This window comes from Salvelinus fontinalis, chromosome 21 (genome assembly GCF_029448725.1).
Source record: "Salvelinus fontinalis isolate EN_2023a chromosome 21, ASM2944872v1, whole genome shotgun sequence".
Classification (NCBI taxonomy): Eukaryota; Metazoa; Chordata; class Actinopteri; order Salmoniformes; family Salmonidae; genus Salvelinus; species Salvelinus fontinalis.
Genome location: NC_074685.1, coordinates 25,725,362 through 25,751,695, shown reverse-complemented (window position 1 = coordinate 25,751,695; position 26,334 = coordinate 25,725,362). Strand labels below are relative to the sequence as shown.

At 45.2% G+C, this 26,334-nt stretch overlaps 2 protein-coding genes across 2 annotated transcripts; both read left to right on the top strand.

The window, feature by feature from the left end:
• The first annotated feature begins 1,785 nt into the window (after window positions 1-1,785).
• Window positions 1,786-24,692, top strand: LOC129818497 (ectonucleoside triphosphate diphosphohydrolase 2-like). The gene is made up of 9 exons (XM_055874440.1): window positions 1,786-2,029; window positions 14,644-14,761; window positions 15,653-15,803; window positions 19,041-19,200; window positions 21,227-21,454; window positions 21,859-22,131; window positions 22,603-22,722; window positions 22,962-23,096; window positions 23,993-24,692. Exons 1-9 carry the CDS (start codon window positions 1,913-1,915, stop codon window positions 24,206-24,208), a joined length of 1,518 nt encoding a protein of 505 aa, XP_055730415.1. The 5' UTR covers window positions 1,786-1,912; the 3' UTR covers window positions 24,209-24,692.
• A 9-nt stretch (window positions 24,693-24,701) lies between these two features.
• LOC129818499 (14 kDa phosphohistidine phosphatase-like) lies at window positions 24,702-26,129 on the top strand. Its single transcript, XM_055874445.1, has 3 exons — window positions 24,702-25,023; window positions 25,370-25,497; window positions 25,713-26,129. Exons 1-3 carry the CDS (start codon window positions 24,858-24,860, stop codon window positions 25,803-25,805), a joined length of 387 nt encoding a protein of 128 aa, XP_055730420.1. The 5' UTR covers window positions 24,702-24,857; the 3' UTR covers window positions 25,806-26,129.
• The last annotated feature ends 205 nt before the right edge of the window (window positions 26,130-26,334 follow it).

Here is a 26,334-nt window from a genome sequence, read left to right as displayed (position 1 = left end):
TGTCATTATTGCACTTGTTGTGGAATAAAGTTGCCATGTAGGCTTAGTTTATAATGACAACCATAATATACAATAACTCAATCCACCATGGGGACCTTACCCAAATAGATGGTTTAGTTTCATGTTCGTGTTGTTGCTCTGTACAGGCTAGTATAGTCAAATAAGGGCACAATCTGCAAGTCATGTTTTTACAGCATTGAAATGCAAATATAAAATGGAAACCTTGCTCACATGCAGCTGACAATAACAGATGTCACCATTTAGACTGGTTAGTAGGGCTGTGCACGGACCTTTCAGGGGGCAGGTGAAATGAAAAAAGGGTGAAACAACTTAAAAAATGTATATCTCAAAAGTCATAAAATACTTTGTATGTAGCGAAAAAAATATACATTCTTGAGCATAGGCCTATTCATTTCTGCAACAACACACTCATCACATATTGTAAGCAAGCTAGCTACAATGCTTCCTAAAGACATGATTGACATCAGGAAAAGAGGGTGGGATATCAGCTGATCATTTATGTTCATGATTGATGTAAATCTGATAGTTACTTAAAAAGACGTCACAATGACTTGCGGGCAGTGTGTTCAGAACAACAACGACAAAAACTGTACACCAAAAAAAGATACAATATACAGTACTATTCAAAAGTTTGGACACCTACTCATTCCAGGGTTTTTCTTAATTTTTACTATTATCTACATTGTAGAATAATAGTGAAGACATCAAACTATGAAATAACACATATGGAATCATGTTTTAATCAAAAAAAAGTGTTAAACAAATCAAAATATATTTTATATTTGAGATTCTTCAATGTAGGCACCCTTCAACTTGAGTGCTTTGCACACTCTTGGCATTCTCTCAACCAGCTTCATGAGGTAGTCACCTGGAATGCATTTCAATAAACAAGTGTGCTTTGTTAATTCCACAAAGTTAATTTGTGGAATGTATTTCCTTAATGCGTTTGAGACAATTAGTTGTGTTGTGACAAGGTAGGGGTGGTATACAGAAGATAGCCCTATTTGGTAAAAGACCAAGTCCATATTATGGCAAGAACAGGCTAGTATTACAGAAAAACCACAAAACATGTCAGTTTTATTTATTCATCACATAGATTGATCAAATTCATTTATAAACATTCCTACTGCCCATCACCGGCAGCTAAAATCCAATCAAACGCTGTGTTTGTCACTCTACACTCGCTCTCCTCCTCCACTGACGATAATGCACACACTAGAGTGTCTAGCCTTGGGCTCCCGAGTGGCACAGCGGTCTAAGGGACTGCATCTCAGTTCGGTTCCAGGCTTTATTACAACCGGCCGTGATTGGGAGTCCCATAGGGCAGCGCACAATTGGCCCAGCATTGTCCAGGTTAGGGTTTAGCCCGGGGTAGGCCATCATTGTAAATAATAATTTGTTCTTAACTAAATTGCCTAGTTAAATAAAATAAATACATTCTGGCTAGTCATCTCTTTGCTCCATGCACCTTGGAAAGAACCTTTTCCTGATCCAGTCAGGCATTCAGTAGATAGGCTACGCTTTACCTGGTCCAGTCAGTGTGCCCCCTCAGCAAAATACTTCTGACAGATCTTTTTTTAATAATTATGAAAAAATGTGGGTTTAAAAATGTTGTTCAGTAATTTACTTTGTTAACAATCATTGGAGTAAAACAAGATTATATTTTGGGTTCTGATGGGGTACGACAGAACTAAACTCATGAGGCATTTATAAATGATATGGCTACATATAATTAATTTATTGATGTAGCTATGATGTGAGTTGTATGAAGCCAAACCCATTGAGAAGTTACCTCACTCAAGCTGTTATCTCTTCTCCTTTGCCTTCACTGCCAAGCCAGGCATCGCACTGGAGATTTCATCTGCAAGAAGAATAACTACAGTTTCAACACATGGCCAAGCAACGCCGTTATGTTTTCGCCCCAGTTGCGCTTGTACTGTTTGGAATAGTAGCCATTTTCCTTCTAACTATTCCCACCAAGGACTTGACCGAACCTCCGGAATGTATGGTAAGATTCGTTGGGTTATTTCTGTGTTCACAGCTTTTATGCGGTGTCGTGAAATGTAAGATGAACCCATTTCCAACGGTGCAATGGAGAGTGCAGTGCGGTGTCCGGTCCTCTTGCGACACTGCTACGCATTCATAATATAAATTGCATAGTTTAAGTCCACTATAACACTGTTGATAAGAAAATTATGTTGACAAGCAGTCAACAATTGAGTAAGTCTATACACCTGATACGTAAAATAATACAAGAAACGTGTAGCAATTCAGTTAGCCTACAGTACCATCTTAGGTTTATAGGCTTAAAATGCTCTTTCCATACACTTGAATAAGGTTGATGGCCAACCTTTCTTAGCTTCTATCAAACAATACACCAGTTATGAGAGGACAGTCACTGAAAGGTAATAAAACCTGTTTAGCCATTAATGTGCCTGTCCCATTGTCATCATAGCCTTATTTTCTGCCGCATTCAAAACAACTGGGAACTCAGAAATCTCCGACTTTTGTTTTCAGTGCATTCAGGACAACTGTGAACTCGGAACCACAAAACGAGCTCCGACTGGGAAAAATACATTTGAACGGTCATCCAACTCGGAATTCCAAATTGGAAACTCCGGTATCTTTCTAGAGCTCCAACTTTCTGACCTGAAGACCACTGACGTCGTGATTTGACCTCGTTTTCTTTTAGTTCCCAGCTGTCTTGAAAGCATCATTCACCCGGAGAACTGTTCCAACATGGGTGCGAGCTGCTGACAACCTAGTGACACTACCAAAGATTTGTATAACTAATGCAAGATAGACCAGAGCCTGTCGTTTCCAATGGGAGCAAATGAATCACAGTGGGCAGAACAGGCGAGGATTTGGGCAGAGCCAAGCACTAGCTAATGAGATCCTATTGGCGCGTTCTAGCATTTATTTGCAGATTTACGTTAGGGAATGCCTACTCTGTGAAGTGCGCTTGTGCTATAACTCACTTTTCCCTTGCACTCTTTCTAAACAACGCATTATTTTGAAACTTTGGCAACGGCTAAAGTCTAGTTTTGAAAACAGAAAACTGTATGGAGATCAAATGTTTCATCATGAGAAAATTAGCAGGATGTTGGCCAAAATCCACCTTCTCCCACTGCGGGCCACTGGGCATCCTCTCATCACCATATTTGGTAGTGAGTGGATATGCCAACTGAAGGCTTTACATTTGTACATCCTGTGAAATGTCTGGCTCATTGTTCTATCTGTGACACTACATTGTGGTGTCCAAAGCAACCTGCTGACAATGACCGTTTTCGAGAGCATCAAGTCCATGAGGCATTGTTGGCGAGGGGCTTCTCCTGACACCTGCATTACATTGCAGACAGGGTCCTTGGAACTCCCCCCTTCCCCCACACCTCTTTCTCTCTTTCGCTCTCTGTGTGTGTGTCTCTCTCACTGTGTCTCTGTGTATCTCTGTGTGTGTGTCTCTCTCACTGTGTGTCTCTCTTTCGCTCTCTGTGTGTGTGTCTCTCTCACTGTGTCTCTGTGTATCTCTCTGTGTGTGTGTCTCTCTTTCGCTCTCTGTGTGTGTCTCTCTCACTGTGTCTCTGTGTATCTCTGTGTGTGTGTCTCTCTCACTGTGTGTCTCTCTTTCGCTCTCTGTGTGTGTCTCTCTCTCACTGTGTGTCTCTCTTTCGCTCTCTGTGTGTGTGTCTCTCTCACTGTGTCTCTGTGTATCTCTCTGTGTGTGTGTCTCTCTTTCGCTCTCTGTGTGTGTGTCTCTCTCACTGTGTCTCTGTGTATCTCTGTGTGTGTGTCTCTCTCACTGTGTGTCTCTCTTTCGCTCTCTGTGTGTGTGTCTCTCTCACTGTGTCTCTGTGTATCTCTCTGTGTGTGTGTCTCTCTTTCGCTCTCTGTGTGTGTCTCTCTCACTGTGTCTCTGTGTATCTCTGTGTGTGTGTCTCTCTCACTGTGTGTCTCTCTTTCGCTCTCTGTGTGTGTCTCTCTCTCACTGTGTCTCTCTTTCGCTCTCTGTGTGTGTCTCTCTCTCACTGTGTCTCTCTTTCGCTCTCTGTGTGTGTCTCTCTCTCACTGTGTATCTCTGTGTGTGTGTCTCTCTCACTGTGTCTCTGTGTATCTCTCTGTGTGTGTGTCTCTCTCACTGTGTATCTCTCTGTGTATCTCTCTGTGTGTGTGTCTCTCTCACTGTGTATCTCTCTGTGTGTGTGTGTGTGTGTGTGTGTGTGTGTGTGTGTGTGTGTGTGTGTGCGTGCGTGCGTGCGTGCGCTCTCTTCACTGCTCAAGGAGCAGCCCCCTGGACTTCTTCAGAATGCTTTTTACATGGATGGCATGTAAACTAACAACACAATTGTGGGCAACTTGGTGTGTATGTGTGTTGGTTCTGGTGTAGTCTGGTGTGGTCTGGTGTGATGTCACATACCCTCATGCATGCCTGGGTCTTTGTGCTATGTAGAAAGAAGCCTCCGCTCGCTTGAATAGACATTGCCAATGGCTCAAACCCCTGTATGTTTGGGTGAATTCAAAAATCTCAAAGAAAAGAGTCGTTTAATACAGCTTGAACCATAAAAGATGATAACTAGTACTTCTTACATGTGTTACTGACAGTCTGTTTATGTAAAGCATATGAATCAAACCTCTACTGGTTTTCATATAAATCTTATGAATACCCTTCAAGTTGTATGAATACCATACATTGTGTTTAAAAAAACAAAAAAAAACGGAAGCAGCTCTTTGTGGAGGACTGGCCTGCAGATGTTCTGTCCGTTAACAACCTAGAACCGTGGGAATGACTACTAGTGCATATTTTGTCAGTGGTGTATATCCATTATGTTTCTTTTTGGTGCATATCCATGTTGTTCTGTTTTTGGAAGACTCTCCCTCTAACCTCCCATTAGCTAGGTTTCCATCCAATTGGTGAAAGATTTTCATGCAAATGTTCTAAAATCTGCATAAAGAAAATATGCGCATTTTCCCACCAGTGGTGTGTTTCCACTATACTGACATGTTGCAGATAAAAATCAGCGAGTGATGACTTAGTGCACACAACGTACTTTTTCACTCAAGTTTTCATGTACCGAAATAAAAAAATGTGAAGTCCCCTATATCATCACAGCTGGGGATTACTACAGGTCGTCTTTGTGTAGCCCCTATTGCCTCTCTGTTATTATTTTCCCATACCAAAGCCGTCAACCACACCTCCCTGTTAGCTGGTGAAATTGTTAACAGTCAGTCTGTTTAGAAAAAGTTTGAAGGTCTCATCCTGTTTCCACCCCTCTGCCCCATCAATCATGTCAGTGGATGAGCTCGTTTTCAGCAGAAGAGTTTTTGGGGGGGTTATTGGGAGGTCGAAACAGGAAGATGTATTCCTCGGGTGAAACATACAGGCCATGCCAATCAGCTGTTTCGCCATTTAGTAGATACAGATAGTTATACTTAATGCCAGATAAATTGTCACCGCACTTGAGTTATTAATGTCAGCTGTGTAGACAAACTCAGTGGCCTTATGGTTAGAGTGTCCACCCTGATATTGGGAAGTTGGGAATTCAATCCCCAGCAGAGTTATACCCGATGATCGGGTATGCTTGGAATTCCGTATTAAATTCAGAGTTCAAAACATCTGGGAGCTCGGAAATCTCAGACTTCTGTGCGTTTGAAACAACTGGGAATTCAGAAAAAAAACTGGCCTCTTTCTAGAGCTCTGACCTGAAGATCACTCCGTCATAATTTTTCAGAGTTCCCAGTTGTTTTGAACACAGCAAACGGCCCAGTGCAGTCAAAACTGGGATTTCCTGTGTTTTATATATATGTCGACACTATGAGGTTGGAATAATATTGTGAAATTGTGAATATTATGATAATGCACTTTTAGTGTAAGAGCTGTTTGAAAACACCGCCTGAAATGTTAGCCTGTTTTGGTGGGAGGGAGTTTTGGCCTTTCCATGGTGACTTCTGTAAATTAGTTAATAGACCAATAAAAAAGACTTCCAAACTTCTCTGACAATAACAGCAAATTTTCTATTTTCCCTTTCCCACTCATACCACTCCAAGACAGTCCTAGCTAAATTCTTGCTTGAGAAATTTCTCTTTGCTATTAAGCTATTTTTATTTTATTTTATTACCATTTTAAAGGTCCAATGCAGTCGTTTTTAACTCGATATCAAATAATTTCTTGATAACAGTTAAATACCTTACTATGATTGTTTTCAATTAAAATGGTCCAAAAAATAAATAAATAAAGCTTCTTGGTCTAATAAATAATTTAGAGCATGGTGTCACCATGGAAGGCCAAAACTCCATCCCACAAAAACAGGCTTCAATTTCAGACTGTCTTTTCAAACAGCTTTTACAATAACAGGGGATTTTCACAATTTCACAATATTATTCCAATCTCATACTGTGGAAATATATATAAAACATAGGAAAAGCATGTGTTTCACTGCACTGATAACAATCACAGTAAGGTACTTAATTGTTGCCTAGAAATGATTTGATATTGAGATAAAAAATTACTGCATTGGACCTTTTTAGATGGATAGGGGTTAAAGGCCATGCAATAGACTCGTCTCCTGTACTTGTTAAGCTTACATCAAGCTGCCTCAATCTACAGAAACAGGAGATACTGCTCCTATGAGCTGTTCCAGCTTCCACAAGGCTCGTTCCAGGATACTTACTTACTGTACACCGTATGCTACTCATTTCTGTAGTATTATCCTATTTCCTGTTTGCAGTTTCACACATGCATGCTGTGAGAGACATATACAGTTACGTCCAAAACGATTGGCACCCTTGATAAAAATGTGCAAAAAAGACTATAAAATAAATAATACAAATACTGAGCTATATTGTATGACCAAAACAATGGGGAAATTATATTATTTTATATTAATACAATTTCTCAGAGAAAGAGATTTAGAGTAACAAGTAATACTTTTTTCTCAAAAAGATAGGGTTTAAAATTATTGGTACCCCTGTTTTCACTACCTTTCAATACCTCACCTTGCGAGGATAACGGCACTGAGCCTTTAAAAAAAAAATATATATATGTGATTGGAGAACACATTGGGAGTAATCTTAGACCATTCTTCTAGACCAATCCTCCTTGTAGAGTCTTTCCAGATCCTTGACATCCTTCGTCTGTGCTTATGGACCCCCTCTTTAATTAAAACACAGCCTGGAGACTGAGATGGCCATTGCAAAATGTTGATTTTGTGGCCAACTAACAATTTCTTTGTGGATGCTGATGTCTGCTTGACGTTATTGTCTTGGGGATCCATTTGCAGCCAAGTTTCAGCCGCATGGCAGAAGCAACCAGGTTTTTGACTAAAATGTCCTGGTACTGGGCAAAGTTCATGATACTTAACAGAACCAAATAGCCACATAGCAACAAAACCGACACGTGCGCAACTATGGAGCAAAACAGACAGGGTTGGCTTAGATTGTTGACAACATGTAAACTATATTTAGTCTCCAATGTTTATTAAAGTAGGTATGGGGTTCTTTTCTGCAAATGCATCTTTCTTTTGATGCAAAACCTACGACTGGTGTGTGTGGCCAAAGAGCTCTATTTTCATGTAATCTGACCATAGCAACAGTTCCAATCCAAGTGTCAACGACGTTTAGCAAACTCCAGGCGTTTACATTTGTTGGATGACAAAAAAATTGTGTTTAGAAATATTATATTCTTATTTTCAATAAAAGTGACCCTAAAATGACGAACTACATTATTTATCATTCATTTCTATTTGGTACAAAATAATCTGAAATGCAACCAAAATAAACTGCAAATGCATTCAAGAAGTTTGTGGAGTCACAAGCTTGATGTAATCATTGGGTGCTAGGAATATGGGACCAAATACTAAAGGTTTGACTACTTTAATACACATATAAGTGAATATGTTAAAATACTTTTTGTTCCCTAAAATGGGGGGACTATGTACAACAAGTGCTGTGATTTCTAAACCGTTCACCCGATATGGATGAAAATACCCTCACATTAAAGTGCCGGAGTACAGAGCCAAAACAACACATCTGTCACTACTTTTGGACCTCACTGTAGCTCAGTATTGTATGTTTTATTTCATACAGTCTTTTTTATTCGGCTTTATCAAGGGTGCCAATAATTATGGTAATGACTGTATATTACCATGTAAACACACATGCACATTTAGCATGAGGCAAAACATACAGAGACGGGAAAGGTCGATTGAAGGGGGGATTGAAGTGGAAAGAATGTAGATTAAGTTAAATTATTCTAGTCAATGGGTAGTGTCACGTTCCTGACCTGTTTTCTGTTGTTTTGTATGTGTTTAGTTGGTCAGGGCGTGAGTTGGGGTGGGTAGTCTATGTTATGTGTTTTCTATGTTGGGTTAATGTGTTGCCTGGTATGGTTCTCAATTAGAGGCAGGTGTTTGACGTTTCCTCTGATTGAGAACCATATTAAGGTAGGTTGTTCTCACTGTTTGTTTGTGCGTGATTGTTCCTGTGTCTGTGTATACCACATGCGACTGTTTCGTTTGTTCGTTCGTTTTAGGTAGTGTAATGGTGTAACCTCGCGAGGTTCCCACCCCACCATAGTCAATCCCAGCTTACATCTCCCCCTACAAATGACCACCCTCATATTACACCCACTTAATCCTTTGGGTAACATCGAGACAAGGGGCAGGACCGGGATAGAGGGATAGCTCAGGACAGAGGGATAGCTCAGGATAGAGAGGTAGCTCAGGATAGAGAGGTAGCTCATGATAGAGGGGCAACTCCGGACTGAAAGGCAGCTCCGGACAGAGAGACAGCTCTGGACTGAGGGGCAGTTCTGGATAAATAGCCGCTCTGGGCTGAGGGACAGCTCATGACTGGCTGACGGCTCTGGACGCTCATGGCTGGCTGACGGCTCTGGACGCTCATGGCTGGCTGACGGCTCTGGACGCTCATGGCTGGCTGACGGCTCTGGACGCTCATGGCTGGCTGACGGCTCTGGACGCTCATGGCTGGCTGACGGCTCTGGACGCTTCTGGCTCACTGACGGCTCTGGCAGATCCTGTCTGGTTGGCGGCTCTGGCAGATCCTGTCTGGTTGGCGGCTCTGGCAGATCCTGTCTGGTTGGCGGCTCTGGCAGATCCTGTCTGGTTGGCGGCTCTGGCAGATCCTGTCTGGTTGGCGGCCATGGCAGATCCTGTCTGGTTGGCGGCCATGGCAGATCCTGTCTGGTTGGCGGCTCTGGCAGATCCTGACTGACGAATGGCTCTAGCGGCTCCTGACTGACTAACGGCTCTGACGGCTCGGGACAGACGGGCGGCTCTAATGGCTCGGGACAGACGGATGGCTCAGACGGCGCTAGGGAGACGGATGGCTCAGATGGCGCTGGGGAGACGGATGGCTCAGATGGCGCTGCGGAGACGGATGGCTCAGATGGCGCTGCGGAGACGGATGGCTCAGATGGCGCTGTGGAGACGGGTGGCTCAGACTGATCCTGTCTGGCGGAAGGCTTTGGCTGCTCCTGTCTGGCGGAAGGCTCTGTAGGCTCATGGCAGACGGGCAGTTCATGCGGCGCTTGGCAGACGGACAGTTCAGGCGCCGTTGGGCAGACGGCAGACTCTGGCCGGCTGAGACGCACTGTAGGCCTGGTGCGTGGTGCCGGAACTGGAGGCACCGGACTGGAGACACGCACTTCAAGCCTAATGCGGGGAGCAGGGACAGGGCACACTGGACTCTCAAAGCGTACTATATGCCTGGTGCGTGGTACCGGCACTGGTGGCACCGGGCTGAGTGCACGTACATCAGGACGAGTACGGGGAGAAGGAACAGTGTGTACAGGGCTCTGGAGATGCACAGGTGGCTTAGTGCGTGGTGCCGGAACTGGAGGCACCGGACTGGAGACACGCACCATAGAGAGAGTGCGTGGAGGAGGAACAGGGCTCTGGAAACGCACTGGAAGCCTGGTGCGTGGTGTAGGCACTGGTGGTACTGGGCTGGGGCGGGGAGGTAGTGCCGGAAATACCGGACCGTGCAAGCGTACTGGCTCCCTTGAGCACCGAGCCTGCGCAACCTTACCTGGTTGAATGCTCCCCGTCGCCCTCCCAGTGCGGAGAGGTGGAATAACCCGCACCGGGCTATGTAGGCGAACCGGGGACACCATGCGTAAAGCTAGTGCCATGTAAGCCGGCCCAAGGAGACGTACTGGTGGCCAGATATGTAGAGCCGGCTTCATGGCACTTGGCTCAATGCTCAATCTAGCCCTACCAGTGTGGGGAGGTGGAATAACCCGCACTGGGCTATGCACACGTACAGGAGACACCATGCGCTCTACTACGTAACACGGTGTCTGCCCGTACTCCCGCTCTCCACGGTTAGCCTGGGAAGTGGGCGCAGGTCTCCTACCTGCCCTTGGCCCACTACCTCTTAGCCCCCCCCCCCAAGAAATATTTGGGTGGTACTCACGGGCTTTTCGGGCTTCCGTGCTAGACGAGTCCCCTCACAACGCCGGTTCCCTTCTCCGGTTGCCTCTGCTCTCCTCAGTGCCTCCAGCTGTTCCCATGGGAGGCGATCCCTTCCAGCCAGGATCTCCTCCCATGTGTAGCACCCTTTACCATCCAAAACATCGTCCCAAGTCCATTCCTCCTTCTTGCGCTGTCCCTTCCTCCGATTACACCGCTGCTTGATTCTGGATTGGTGGGTGGTTCTGTAACGGTAGTCCTCCTCCTCTTCAACCGAAAAGGAGGAGTAGTGATGGGACCAAGGCGCAGCGGGTTGTGAACACATAATTTATTTAAAGACAAGACGAAAAAACACGAACTTCACTATAACTAACAAAACAACAAACGGAGTAGACAGACCTGGACGACGAACTTTAAACACGAAGAACGCACGAACAGGGAAAATAGACTACACAAAATGACGATGTACAAAAACAAACCGAACAGTCCCGTATGGTGCGACAAACACTGACACAGGAGACAACCACCCACAACGAACACTGTGAAACAACCTACCTAAATATGACTTTCAATTAGAGGAACGCCAAACACCTGCCTCTAATTAAGAGCCATACCAGGCAACCCTTAAACCAACATAGAAACAGAAAACATAGAATGCCCACCCAAACTCACGTCCTGACCAACTAACACATACAACAAACTAACAGAAATAGGTCAGGAACGTGACAGGTAGTCTGTTCCTGTTCGTGCGTTCTTCGTCTATATGTAAGTTCGTTTGTTTCAGGTCTGTTGCCTTCGTTTATTGTTTTGTAATTTGTTCTAGTGTTCATTAATGTTTTGTCTTTCATTTAATAAATCAGTATGTATTCATCACCCGCTGCGCCTTGGTCCGTTCATTCACCACAAGACGAACGTTACAGAATCACCCACCAAACCCGGATCAAGCAGCGGGTTAACGGGCAGCAGCGACAGCAGCAGTGGGTCAAGGAGGAATGGACATGGGAGGAGATTCTGGACGGAGAAAGACCCTGGGCAGAGCCAGAGGAGTGTCGCCGCCCCAAAGCGGAGCTGGAGGCATCTAAAGCGCAGAGGCGGCATTATGAGGCGCTAGCAAGGCAGAGCGGCTGGAAGCCCGAGAGGCTCACCCAAAAATAAAGGGGATTGTGGCGAAGTCAGGTAGGAGACCTGCGCCAACTTCCCGGGCTTACCGTGGAAAGCGAGAGTACGGGCAGACACCGTGTTACGCAGTAGAGCGCATGGTGTCTCCTGTACGTGTTCATAGCCCGGTGCGGGTTATTCCACCTCCCCGCACTAGCCGGGCTAGATTGAGCATTGAGCCAAGTGCCATGAAGCCGGCTCTACATATCTGGCCTCCAGTACGTCTCCTCGGGCCGGTGTACATGGCACCAGCCTTACGCATGGTGTCCCCGGTTCGCCAACACAGCCCAGTGCGGGTTATTCCACCTCCCCGCACTGGACGGGCTGGTATTCAACCAGGTAAGGTTGGGCAGGCTCAGTGCTCAAGGGAGCCAGTACGCCTGCACGGTCCGGTATATCCGGCGCCACCTTCCCGCCCCAGCTCAGTACCACCAGTGCCTACACCACGCACCAGGCTTCCAGTGCGTCTCCAGAGCCCTGTTCCTCCTCCACGCACTCTCCCTGTGGTGCGTGTATCCAGCCCAGTGCCTTCAGTTCCGGCACCACGCATCAAGCCTCCTGTGCGTCTCCAGAGCCCTGTACGCACTGTTCCTTCTCCCCGTACTTGCCCTGATGTGCGTGCCCTCAGCCCGGTACCACCAGTGCCGGTACCACGCACCAGGCCTATAGTACGCCTTGAGAGTCCAGTGTGCCCTGTTGTTCCCCGCACTAGCCTGAAGGTGCGTGTCTTTAGCCCGGTACCTCCAGTTCCGGCACCACGCACCAGGCCTACAGTGCGTCTCAGCCGGCCAGAGTCTGCCGTCTGCCCAACGGCGCCTGAACTGCCCGTCTGCCCAACGGCGCCTGAACTGCCCGTCTGCCCAACGGCGCCTGCACTGCTCGTCTGCCCAACGCCGTCTGCCACGAGCCATTAGAGACGCCCGTCTGTCCCGAGCCAATAGAGCCGTCCGTCAGACAGGAGCCGCCAGAGCCGCCAGCCAGTCAGGAGCTGCCAGAGCCGCCAGCCAGTCAGGAGCTGCCAGAGCCGCCAGCCAGTCAGGAGCTGCCAGAGCCGCCAGCCAGTCAGGAGCTGCCAGAGCCGCCAGCCAGTCAGGAGCTGCCAGAGCCGCCAGCCAGTCAGGAGCTGCCAGAGCCGCCAGCCAGTCAGGAGCTGCCAGAGCCGCCAGCCAGTCAGGAGTTGCCAGAGCCGCCAGCCAGTTAGGAGCTGCCAGAGCCGCCAGCCAGTCAGGAGCTGCCAGAGCCGCCCTACAGTCATAAGCCGCCCTCCAGTCATGAGCCGCCCTCCAGTCATGAGCCGCCCTCCAGTCATGAGCCGCCCTACAGTCATGAGCCGCCCTACAGTCCTGAGCTGCCCCACAGTCATGAGCTGCCCTCCAGTCATGAGCTGCCCTCCAGTCATGAGCTGCCCTCCAGTCATGAGCTGCCCTCCAGTCATGAGCTGCCACTCAGTCCGGAGCTGCCACTCAGTCCAGAGCTGCCACTCAGTCCAGAGCTGCCACTCAGTCCGGAGCTGCCAGTAGTCCAGAGTTGTCCCTCTGTCCTAAGCTACCTCTCTGTCCGGAGCGATCTCTCTATCCTGAGCTACCTCTCTGTCCTGAGCTACCTCTCTGTCCTGAGTTGTCTCCTCTTTTTAGGAGGGGAGTTGGTGAAGGTTCCTGGACCATGGTCGGGGGCGAGGGTCGCCACTCAAGGGACGCTAAGGATTGGCACAAAGACAGTGGTGGAGTGGTGTCCTCGTCCACCGCGGACAGATGCCCACCCAGACCCTCCCCTTGAGTTTTAGGGGTGCGCCCGGAGTTCGCACCTTGAGGGGGGGGGGGGGGGGGGGGTTCTGTCACGTTCCTGACCTGTTTTCTGTTGTTTTGTATGCGTTTAGTTGGTCAGGGCGTTAGTTGGGGTGGGTAGTCTATGTTATGTGTTTTCTATGTTGGGTTAATGTGTTGCCTGGTATGGTTCTCAATTAGAGGCAGGTGTTTGACGTTTCCTCTGATTGAGAACCATATTAAGGTAGGTTGTTCTCACTGTTTGTTTGTGGGTGATTGTTCCTGTGTCTGTGTATACCACATGGGACTGTTTCGTTTGTTTGTTCGTTTTAGGTAGTCTGTTCCTGTTCGTGTGTTCTTCGTCTATATGTAAGTTTGTTTGTTTCAGGTCTGTTGCCTTCGTTTATTGTTTTGTAGTTTGTTCTAGTGTTAGTGTTTAGTGTTTCGTCTTTCATTTAATAAATCAGTATGTATTCATCACCCGCTGCGCCTTGGTCCGTTCATTCACCACAAGACGAACGTTACAGGTAGTGTGTGTGTGTGTGCACGCTGTCACAAAAACAGGAGGCTTCTGGTCTGAAAGCAACCCATGTTTGTCTGGTCTGAGAACAACCCATGTTTGCAGATCATGAAGGAGCTGTTTGGAGTGTGTAAACTCCAATCCTGATTGTGCTATGAATCGTCAACTCTAAACATGGTGAATTGTGTGTAATTGTTCAAATGAGAAAGGCAACAATAACTTGCCAAACACAGTCAGCGAATTAAACAAGTTTCAACAGCCTTGTCAGAAAAACAGAGCAATTCAAATGTAATTTTGTTGTCCAAAAGTGGGTGTTTAGAGTTGATGATTCATAGCACAATCAGGATTGGAGTTTACACACTACAAACAGTTCATGATCTGAAAACATGGGTTGTTCTCATCCTCTCTCACTTGCTCCACAACTTTCCATCTATCTTATCTTGAAGTAAACATTCAACCAACATTCTTGCTGCAAAAATATATACACATGTCATGAAAGCCAGAGGCCACCATTTGAAAGAAGAGGTTTATAGTCAATCAAGTTAAATGTCTTCCAGATGCCTCTATCCCTATTAAATGTCTTTGCGTAGATGGATTTCAAACACCTGAACATTTGTAGCCTTTTATTGTTTGGAGTAGAGTAGACCCAATTAGGTTGTCTTTCCTTTGACATTATTCTGAATCAGCAATTTTTGTCAATATTTTTCCCTCTGTCTTTAACCTCCCTCTCCTCTGTTCTCTCCAACCCTCTCCCCAGTATGGGATAGTCTTGGACGCAGGCTCCTCCCACACAGCTATGTACATCTACAAGTGGCCAGCAGACAAGCAGAACGGCACGGGTGTGGTCACTCAGCACAGTGAATGCCATCCAAAGGGTAAGAGTGTCCCAATAGAAGGATTCTTCCAGGTGTTTGTCTGCTATTTACCTAGTGTTTACATATACATTACTTTAAACTTATTAAAACAAGCAATATTACCATTTGTTAGTAACCAATTATTTGAAGTAATCACCAGAAAGTACAGATTTACATTTTTAAAAATTGTAAATTGCAGGCAGATACAAAATTATAGTAAAATTGTGTGTTACCCAAAGCCTTAAACCCTAAAATCTCAATTCTACTTTTGTTGGGTACTCTGAGTAGGAAAGAAACATTGTTTTAGTTAAATGGTGTGGAAGTTTTTTGGCACTCCAGTTGGCAAAGAACAGTTCCCATTGTGTGCTGTGTGCGGGCCTTTCGGCTAACTCATCACACAAGGCTAGACATAAAGAAGCAGAAAAACATGGATGCCTAGCAATGATGGATTTGTCAGTAGTTCTGCAGTGACTCAGTGTGCTGTGTGCTTTTCCAGTCCTGTCCTGCATACATGACTTGCGTGTTCATATAGATCACAGTTGTTGGCTGCTTTCCTTAATGTGAAGTATTTGCAAATACACCAGCTTTCCTGATGTTCATGTAGACAACACTTTCCAGGTAGTAAGACTCAATAATCTCCAAGTGCTCTCTTTTTATGTACAGTAGCTCTGCATGTGTGCATGTCTCCCTACCATCGTTTTCTATTAGTAGTCGATTTGATCAATGTTAATGTTAAATGAAATATAGTTAAAAATATACTTCTACAGGTTTGTCTAGGGAGAGGAGTTATTTTCATAAACTCAGATGACTAGACCACCAAATAAGTGGATGGAATTAGTGAAATTGTGATAATGTGTGGTCTGACTATATTACATATTAGATACAGTAATGTATCATGTTCCCGCCATGCAGGTGGAGGAATCTCTAGCTACGTGGGACAGCAGGGAGCAGCAGGGAGAAGCCTCCAAGTTTGTCTGGACCAGGCCATGCAAGATATCCCCAGAGCCAGGCACCACCTCACACCTGTCTACCTCGGAGCCACCGCTGGCATGAGGCTCCTCAAGTGAGTTATAGTGTGTTAATGAGTGTGAGTGCACAAGCATGTGGCTGTATCAAGGCACAAGGTGAGACCCAGATGCAGACACAGGAGGCAGAGTCTTACAATGTCTATTATTCCAAAGTGGTAGACAAGAGAATGGTCGTGGACAGGCTAAAAGGTCAGAACCAGATCAGAGTCCAGGAGGAACAAAGTGGCAGAAAGGCTCGTGGTCAAGGCAGGCAGAATGGTCAGGTAGGCAGGTCCAGAAACAGGCAAGTCCAGAAACGGGCAAGGATCAAAACCAGGAGGACTAGAAAAAGGAGAATGCAAAAAGCAGGAGAACGGGAAAACCGCTGGTTGACTTGGAAACATACAAGACGAACTGGCACAGAGAGACAGGAAACACAGGGATAAATACACTGGGGAACATAAGTGACACCTGGAGGGGGTGGAGACAATATGAGTATCGAGCCGGAGGCTCCTGGAGAACCAGTTGTTTGTGAAAGCCAAGAAGTGTGAGTTCCACCGCTCTACATTCTCCTTTCTGGGATATGTCATCGCTGATGGAAATGTCCAAATAGATCCTGAAAAGGTGAAAGCAGTGGTAGGGTGACCTCAATCTACGTCCAGGGTGCAGTTACAACGTTTCCTAGGGTTCGCTAACTTCTACTGCCGTTTCATTCGGGGCTACAGCACCCTGGCGGCCTCCCTCTCTGCACTCACCTCTCCCAAAGTACCGTTCACATGGTCTCCAGCTCTTGACAGAGCCATTGTGCACCTGAAGCATCAGTTCACCACAGCACCCATCCTTATCCATCCGGATCCGTCTCGTAAATTTGTGGTAGGTTGATGCTTCTGATGTTGGAGTGGGGGCCATCGTGTCCCAGCGATCTGCCCAGGACCATCCCTGTGCCTTCCTGTCCAATCGTTACAATCCAGCAGAAAGGAACTATGACGTAGGCAACCGAGAACTTCTGGCAGTCAAGATGGCGCTGGAAGAGTGGAGGCACAGGCTGGAAGGAGCAGAACAGCCATTTTTGGTTTTGACCGACCATAAAAATGTGGAATATCTCCATTCAGCCAAGCGCCTTAACTCCAGGCAGGTGGTGGGCTTTGTTATTTACAAGATTCAACTTCACCATTTCCTACCGCCCAGGGTCCAAAACAATGTGAATCCTGATGCCCTCTCCCGCCTATACAGTTCCTCTGCCAGACCCTTGGTCTCCAAAACCATGCCTTGCGGCTTTAGTGGGTTGGGGTATTGAAACCCTGGTTCGCAAGGCATAACGTTCCCAGCCTGACCTGAAGGGGACCTTGCTGACCGGTTGTTTGTCCCAAACTCAGTCCAATCCTGGAATGGGCTCATTCCTCCAGACTGACCTGTCATCCAGGTTCCCGTCGAACCCTAGCCTTCCTCCGACTATGTTTCTGGTGGCCCACAATGGTTCCTGACGTTTCTGCCTTCGTCACCGCTCAGAACAAGACCCCACGGCTGGCCTCCTGCAGCCACTACCGGTTCCTCATCGTCCATGGTCTCATATATCTCTGGACTTTGTCACCACCCCTCCTCCCCGTGTCATTGATGGCCATCCGGCATACACGGTAAAACGCCTCCTGGGTGTTCGACTACGGGGCAGGGGTTTCCAGTACCTGGTTGACTGGGAAGGTTGCGGCCCGGAGGAGAGGTGCTGGGTTCCCGCTAGAGACATCCTGGATCAACCAGGTATGCGCCCAGGTAGGACGCCAGGTGGCGCCCCTAGAGGGTGGGGGTACTGTCAGACCCTGATCTGTTTCGCTTGTCTCCACCCCCTCCAGGTGTCGCTTATTTTCCCCGGTTTATTTATCCCTGTGTTTCCTGTCTCTCTGTGCCAGTTCATCTTGTTTGTCAAGTCAACCAGCGTTTTTGTGGTTTTGACCCTTGCCTGTCCTGACTCTGAGCCTGCCTGCCTGACCTCGAGCCTGCCTGACCTCGAGCCTGCCTGACCTCGAGCCTGCCTATCGTCTTGTACCATTAGGACTCTGACCTGGTTTATGAACTCACCTGTACCCGACCTGCTTTTTGCCTACCCCTTTTGGCATAATAAATATCGGAGCTGTCACGACTTCTGCCGAAGTTGGCCCCTCTCCTTGTTCGGGCGACGTTCGGCGATCGACGTCACCGGCTTTCTAGCCCTCGCCGCTCCATTTTCCGTATATCCATTTGTCTTGTCTTGTTTCCATACACACCTGGTTTTCATTTCCCCAATTAAGCTACTTGTATTTAACCCTCTGTTTCCCATCATGTTTTGTGTGTAATTGTTTTCTTGTTCGGTGGTGTTAGTTTACGCGCTCTACTTTTATGTTCCGGTTTTTGAGCGCGTTTGATTCATGTAGTGCTCTCGTTTTTTGGAACTCTAATAAAAGTGTGCCTGTTCATTATAATCTGCTCTCCTGCACTTGACTTTGCCTCCAATACACCATGCTGACAGGAGCTCAACCATCTTCCTCCTGTGTCTGCATTTGGTTCTTGCCTTGTGCCCTTATACCGTCTGCTTTGCTTAATATAAGGAATTTGAAGTTATTTATACTTTGATACTAATGTATATTTTAGAAATTACATTTACTTTTGATACTTAAGTATATTTAGAACCAAATAATTTTACTCAAGTAGTATTTTACTGGGTGACTAACTTTTACTTGAATAACTTTCTATTAAGGTATCTATACTTTTACTTGTGTATCACAATTGGGTACTTTTTCCACCACTGGTAAGGATTTCCCGCTCCAGGGCAGACAGGCAAGAACAGGCCCCCAGGAGCTGCCAAGCTCCTAGAAACACGATCACACCTGTTTCAGACACATGGTCATATTCCTACAGTCTGTTTTAAAGACACATGTTCACACTAAGTTATACTAAGACCCCCATACCCATGCAGACGTACACATAGACATGTTTCATGCTCTTGTTCACACCTGTTTCAGACACATGCAATGTTAACAGAATTTAGGTCAAAGAAAAACATACACACAAATGGCACAATAAGAGTTTCTAACCCATGCAAATATGGACATTTCTGCATCTTTGTGTTATCAGGGTAAAATGTGAGTCGTTGTGGTTCTGAGATATCTAATAGGAAATGAGTCCACAACAAGCTTGAGAAATGTTGCATTTGTCTGGTAGATAGGGTATTGTTGTCATGCTGAGTAATGTTTTTCATTCCATTCCCCATGTTGATCCTGAATCTACTATATCTGAAGTAGTACATTTCACTTTGTCAACAGTATCTCCAGCCCTATCCAGTCAGCCCAGGTTTTACAGGAAGTGGGTCATAAAATCCAGTCCTATCCATTTAACTACCAGGGGTCGGCCATCTTAAGTGGCCAGGAGGAGGGAGCATACGGCTGGGTCACTGTCAACTATCTCTTGGAGAACTTCATCAAGGTACCATGGTCCAGCTTTCACCTTTCACCTGATTAGAAAATGGGGTAACGAGAAACACTCAAATAAAAATGTATAAACATTGCTCTCGGTTAATATAACCAGGGTTAAATCAGTAACCTCTGGTAGCCGCTAGATGCGGTTGTAATAAACTGAGCGGTTTCTGTTTTCTTCCTACAAATGTTTATCTTTTGAATGGTTTAAGCAACAACAACAATTGCACCCCTTCACTAAAAGATCAATCTCAGGAATACCCACAAGCCACGCAGGACTCATTAGAACTGAGTGGACAAGACCAGGCACTAAATCAGACTGGGGGAAAAATAACAATCATTAGCTGGGTTTCCATCCAATTGGCGACAGATTTTCATGTGAATATTCAAAGATCTGCATGAAAACAATATGTGCATTTTCTCACCAGAGATGTTTTTCCAGCAAATTGACTTTTTGGTTATAAAAGGTTGGGGGTGATGACGTAGTGATAACGGCAGCCTAGCATTGATGAGCATGTCACCAGAATAAGACCCTCAATATTTTTTGGAAAGGAGCATCATCACCTTGCACTTTCACCACCCTGTGAAGTTCATGATAATTTATTAAATCTGTAGGCAAGTAAACTGCATGCTTTCCTGACGAGTTGTTGTCGGAGGACCACACAACATGTCATCGCCTGACTCCAAATTTACTTCGATATGATGGTTATTAAATCAATATTTGCCCATAAAAGAGTTGTCACCGACATTTCTTGCACAATTAATATTACCGACAAAAAGATCCCACCTTGTCTAGCGTATTTTGTTTTGTCCACATATAGAAAATTTACCAACAAATAGTTTTTTCTCCATCAAGCCTGTCATTACATTTTTTATCCAACATGTACTTTACTGGCTTAAAAAGGTTGGATGGAAACCTGATTAGTGACTATGTTCTTTTCTACACAGAAGATTAAATTATTGACTAATGATCTTCTGAATTTCCAAATACATTTCTGATGCATTTCAGTCCTTCCTTTATATGGAAGTACTGTCAGACTGATTTGTAACAGATTGTCATTTGTAACAGATTGTCAATTTAAAAAAAACATTGGCCGTTGATTACATCACCCTTGTTTTTTTTTACATGGAGGGGTCAAAACAGTTTGGGAACCCCTAGAGTGTATACGGTTGTTTTGAATATAAAGATTTTGCATTAGCATTGCTATCTATGGTGGTTGTAATCGATCCCTGTCTTATTAATTTCTTTGCACGCAACCATAAGCACTTAAAAACGTAAGTATCCTGTGTTAGTTTCATTCTAAGCTTTTGTAGGCATCCTTTGAAAATGTACAGTCAAAAGTTTGGACGCACATTCAAGTTTTTTTTTTTAAAGTTTATTTTGTACATTGTAGAATAATAGTGAAGATATCAAAACTATGAAATAACATATATGGAATCATGTAGTAACCGAAAAGGTGTTAAAGAAATGTTAATATATTTTGTTTAAGATAAGATAAAGATAAGATTTGTTAAAGAAATCGTAATAGAGCACTCCACTAATCAGGCGTTTATGGTCAGACAGAAGTGGGGTCAGACAGAAGCTACTCCTCAGTAAGAGGCACATGACAGCCAACTTGGAGTTTGCCAAAAGGCACCTAAAGACTCTCAGACCATGAGAAACAATATTCTCTGATCTGATGAAACCAAGATTGAACTCTTTGGCCTGAATGCCAAGCGTCACGTCTGGAGAAAAACTGGTACCATCCCTACGGTGAAGCATGATGGTAGCAGCATCATGCTGTGGGGATGTTTTTCAGCAGCAGGGACTGGGAGACTAGTCAGGATCGAGGCAAAGATGAACGGAGCAAAGTATAGAGAAAAAAACGATTTAATACATTTTATAATAAGGCTGTAACCTCACAAAATGTGGAAAAAATCAAGGGGTCTGAATACTTTCCGAAGACACTGTACATAGATTACTGCATCTGCCTGTGGAGACAAACTACCCACACACCTCTCCTGTTACTTTGTTTGTCCCTGTGTGCCCACTGTAGTATGGCTTTGTGGGTCGTTGGCTGAGCCCGGGCAGACAGACGGTGGGGGCGCTGGACTTTGGTGGGGCGTCGACCCAGATCACCTTTGTGACCAAGGATGAGGTGGAAGACGAGAGGGACAGGATGAAACTACGTCTGTATGGCCATGACTACTCCCTGTACACACACAGCTTCCTGTGCTACGGACGAGACCAGGTCCTCAAACGCCTACTGGCTCACCTGGTGACGGTAGGAAACATTCTGTTTGGCCACAACAATAAAACAACAACCTTATACAGTACAGCAAGGGCCCAAAGTCTTTCCCAGTCATGTCACATTTTCAGGAAAAGCTCTTGGTTCCTGTTACAAGATACTATCATAGTGTAAATCAGGACCATTGAAATAAAGAAACTTTGTTATTAATCATTGGAAACCCACCCACTAACATATCACTGTTTTATATAATTGTTTTCTACCAGAGATTTAATTCACTGTGTGTATTTGAAAGTCATCCCAGTACAATTTCAACAATAGATATTGGCACTCAGTACCATAGTACTCCATACCTGTAACTTGCTCTCTACTTGATGTGTCAAGTTACTGTAATAATTTCTCACACTCACTCACTCAATCCCTCACCCTCTCTCTCTCAGGCTCAGGATCACACAGGGACAGTGGCCCATCCGTGCTTCCCTGCAGGCTACAGCGTCACCATGAAGCTGGGGACATTGTTTGACTCTCCCTGCACGGTGGCCCAGACACCCAGCTACAGCTACAATCCCCAGGCAGCCCTGTCTGTGAAGGGCACTGGCAATTATGATCACTGCCTGGGCAACATTACTGAGATCTTCTCCTTCCACAGCTGCCCCTTCTCCCAGTGCTCATTTGACAAGGTGTTCCAGCCCAATGTCAGTGGCAGCTTCATGGTGAGAGACAGTTTACTGTGGTTAAATCAACCCTAACCTTAGCTTCATGTCCACATCTGGGTTCAACCTTAATCCTAGCTTCAACCACAAACCTAACCTTTACCCCAACCATAGCTTCATGCCCACATCCCGGTTTAACCCTAATCCTAGCCTCTACCACAAACCTAACCCTAGCTCTAATCCTAGCTCCGGCCCGACCCTTGCTCCAGCACCAACTTTAACCCCAACCCTATCTCCAGCTCTAACCTTAACCCCAACCCTATCTCCAGCACCAACTTTAACCCCAACCCTATTTGCAGCACCAACTTTAACCCCAACCCTATCTCCAGCACCAACCTTAACCCCAACCCTAGCTCCAGCACCAACCTTAACCCTTACCCTAACCCTAGCTCCAGCCGTAACCCTAACTCCAGCTCCGACCCTAATCATAACTCATCCTTTTTTCTCTCTCTCTGTCCATTTGTCCATCAGGCGTTCTCTGCCTTCTTCTACATTCACCAGTTCCTACAGACTACTACAGGAATCCCTGTCACCACCCCTGCCCAACTAGAAGAGGCAGCCCATTCTATCTGTAACATGAGCATCAATGAGGTTAGCAGCCTTGTGTGTTTCTGTTTCTCTCTCTGTCTGTCTGTCTGTCTGTCTGTCTGTCTGTCTGTCTGTCTGTCTGTCTCTGTGTGTGTGCGCGCGAGCGAGAACATTTGTGTGTGAAGGGAAGAGAGCATCCATGCATGTGAGAGAAAGTGTCTCTGTTTGCATGTGTCTTAATGGATGATGGTTTTGTATGTATTTCAGAACTATGTCATCCCCATGTTTACATCCTGTTTCAGATGTTGGTGCTGGCCCCAGATCAGGAGCCTCGTCTGCAGGACTTCTGTGCTGCCTCTGTATTCACCAAGGTGCTCTTCACGAGAGGCTATGGCTTTGATGAGATCTCATTTCCCCACATTTCCTTCCAGAAAAAGGTGAGCTTGCTTGTTGAGAATGTTTTTTTTTCTCTATCTCCTTCTTTTACTCCAGATATCAGCATAATCCTTGACATTACACAAAGTCATATCAGCAAAGACATTACAGTATGAAGATAGGCAGAAACTGCTTCTCCAATAGAAATGCCCGATCACACTTGTAGGCGATGTTGTCTAGCTAAGCTCATGCATAGGAACAGGTCTAACGGTTGTCTCCCACCAAACTGTGCATGTGCAGGCCATCAAATCAAAGGCACTCCTTCGATATAAAGTTGTTTTTGACGAAAATGAAAACGTGTCAGTTTGTCACTTTCACAAGGTTGGGGTAATAAAATATTCAACCACTTAAGACGGGGCGGCAGGTAGCCACTTAGGGACAGCAGGTAGCCTTGTGGTTAGAGCGTTGGGACAGTAACCGAAAGGTTGCTAGATCGAATCCCTGAGCTGACAAGGTAAATATCTGTCGTTCAGGCCCTGAACAAGGCAGTTAACCGACAGTTCCTAGGCTGTCATTGTAAATAAGAATTTGTTCTTAACTGACTTGCCTAGTTAAAAAAAAGGTTAAACATTGGCTTGAATCTAGGTAGTGCCTATAGATTTTGAGAAAATTTTAATTTAAGGAAGACATTTTCACTTCTCTCATTGACTTCTCAAACACCAGACCCCGACCTGGTCTGCTTGGTCTGTTTCGCAAGAGTTCCCAGAAATCTCACAATGTTGCGTCTCTGGGTTTAGAAACTCTATGATATCAGTCTTTGTCATGCATCGTTTTTGAGGCTGCAGCCTCTCCATTGAAGCTTTAACCTCTGAATGTCCTTAATTAGTGCACCAAGTGCGTATCAGAATGCTCTGAGTGTACCCAAGCTGACTGAGGTGTGTGTTTGTGGTGTCACCAGGCAGGGGATGCCTCTGTGGGCTGGGCCCTGGGCTACATGCTCAGTCTGAGCAGTCTGCTGCCGGGGGAGAGTGTGGGCCTGAGGAAGGCCCTGAAACCCGGAGCATGGGCTGCCCTGCTCTTCCTCTTCGTCCTTCTCCCCGCCACCGCCCTGATGTATGTTTCCCTCCAAGCCTGCCGCAGGAAGAAGAAAGGAAGCAGTGACACTGCCAGCTAATCATCATAAGGGACTTCCATTGACACCTGCTTTCACTTTGTTTGGAGGAAAGATGGCAAACTCTTTGTAAGGGTGCTGGTGGTACAATCCTGGACCCAAGAGTGCGTAGATAACTGTATCATGAAGAAGATATAATGTTGTAGAAAGTGTTGATCATCTTTACCTTGAGATATAACAAGTGAGTTCTCCCCGGCTGTCAACACATTTTATATATCCTTTTTTTTATGTATACTTTAACAAACAGTTTTTTTTTTGTACAAGTATGCATTGTAGGCTATAATTAATGTTCAACATCACTCTCACATGTTACCCAACATTTAAGTATAATTTGTTTGTGCTTTATACTAATTCTGTATTTTGTATTGTGATAACAAAAAATCAACTATGTTTTGTACATGGAGTGGCCTTTGCAGAAGATATGTTAGTATTCATGCGTTTCATACGTCATATTGACTACAACTGACTAAAACTACAAGTACCATCATACCATCCCCCCTTTTATTTCCGGAAGTGTGTTACAGATCATTTACCATAACTGTCCACATTGATCATCACAGAAAGAATTATCTACTATTTTAAATTGAAGAATTATCAGCTGTGCGAGATAGAACTCTACGTTCCATTTCGTGAAAGTATTTTTGTGAAAAAAATGTGTACTCAAACGAAGGCTGCTGCTCTTATTGCGAACATTCCAGAGGCAGAAATCGACCCGACTGGTGTGTTCAAATACGTTCTCATTCGAGTACACAGTAAAGAAGACGGCGACGACTCGAGCGTAGATATTGTACGTGGATATGCCTGGGCCGAATATCATGGTAAGAGGTCCAATATTGTCATGTTTTTCTCTTTCAGAGTTGGCTAGCTAGCTAACTGCTGTATGATTCATGTCCATGTTACTGTCCAATTCTACATAGCCTAGTAGCTACTCATGCTGTACTGATGCTTACGAGCCAGTAGGTGGGGCCTTTGTCACTGAAAAATGCCAGAGCAGTCGGTCAGTATTGGTTTGCCTCCACTGTACAGCAAAATAATTACACCATTTGACTAGTTTTCTATGCACGTCACAGTGCTTTTGAAATATGTTGTATTTTGAGAGTATTTTCAAGAGCCTTGTTCTTAAACTTTGAGTACAGTACTGATCTTGTGTTTTTGTCACTGCAGCGGATATCTATGACAAGGTAGCAGAGGAGCTTGAGAAAGGAGGGCACCTAGACTGTGAATGTATTGGAGGAGGAAGGATTAAGCATGACTGCCAGTCAAAGAAGATCCACGTCTATGGCTACTCCATGGTAAGAGAATGCAAAATAAGTTATTTCAGTGGAACTCATGTACACCCATTGATTGGGTCTTCTAGTACATTTGTGACCATAACAATTCATCCACATATTATATACCAACATTTTGATACATTTTCTAATATTGTAAGACTGATATTGCATCTCTTAAGTGTTGTTATTTCCTAGCAGCCAAGTTATCATCTCAATTGCCTGCTTGTTCTTTGCAGGGCTTCGGAAAAGCAAATCACGCTGTTTCCACAGAGAAACTGAAGGTGCGCTACCCTAAATACGAGATCACCTGGGCTGATGAGGGATACTGACCTACACTGGACCCAACTTGGTCTTGGATCAGGCCTAACTCCTTTCTGTGTCAATAAGTGTGGGCCAATAGTACACAGCAGAACCTCAGTGGCATCACATTATGTGAGATCTGAAGACAAACCTGTCAGTACAAAGCTGAAACTGGGACTAAGACCGACACAGTACCTAGTCGCTGACTAATATAGCCAGAACAACAGTGCTTGATTTTCTATTTTGTTTCAGTGAAACAATAGATGGAAAACATATTACTTAACAGAAATCGTTTTATGTTTAAACATAAAATGAATAAATGTTTGCGTTGATTTAATAAATGGTAATGTATGCTTTATTGTCATGTACCTAAGGACATTTACATCATACAATACTGGTACCTGAAAAGGATAAAGTATGAAATTCCAACTCCGGTCATGGAGTTATAAAACTATTATCATGTTGAGCAATGTCGATTTCAAAACACGGGAAGTGACACACTTCACACTTTTATTTAAAAATGATTTCCTCTGGTTTCAGAACAGAAAAACTCGTCTG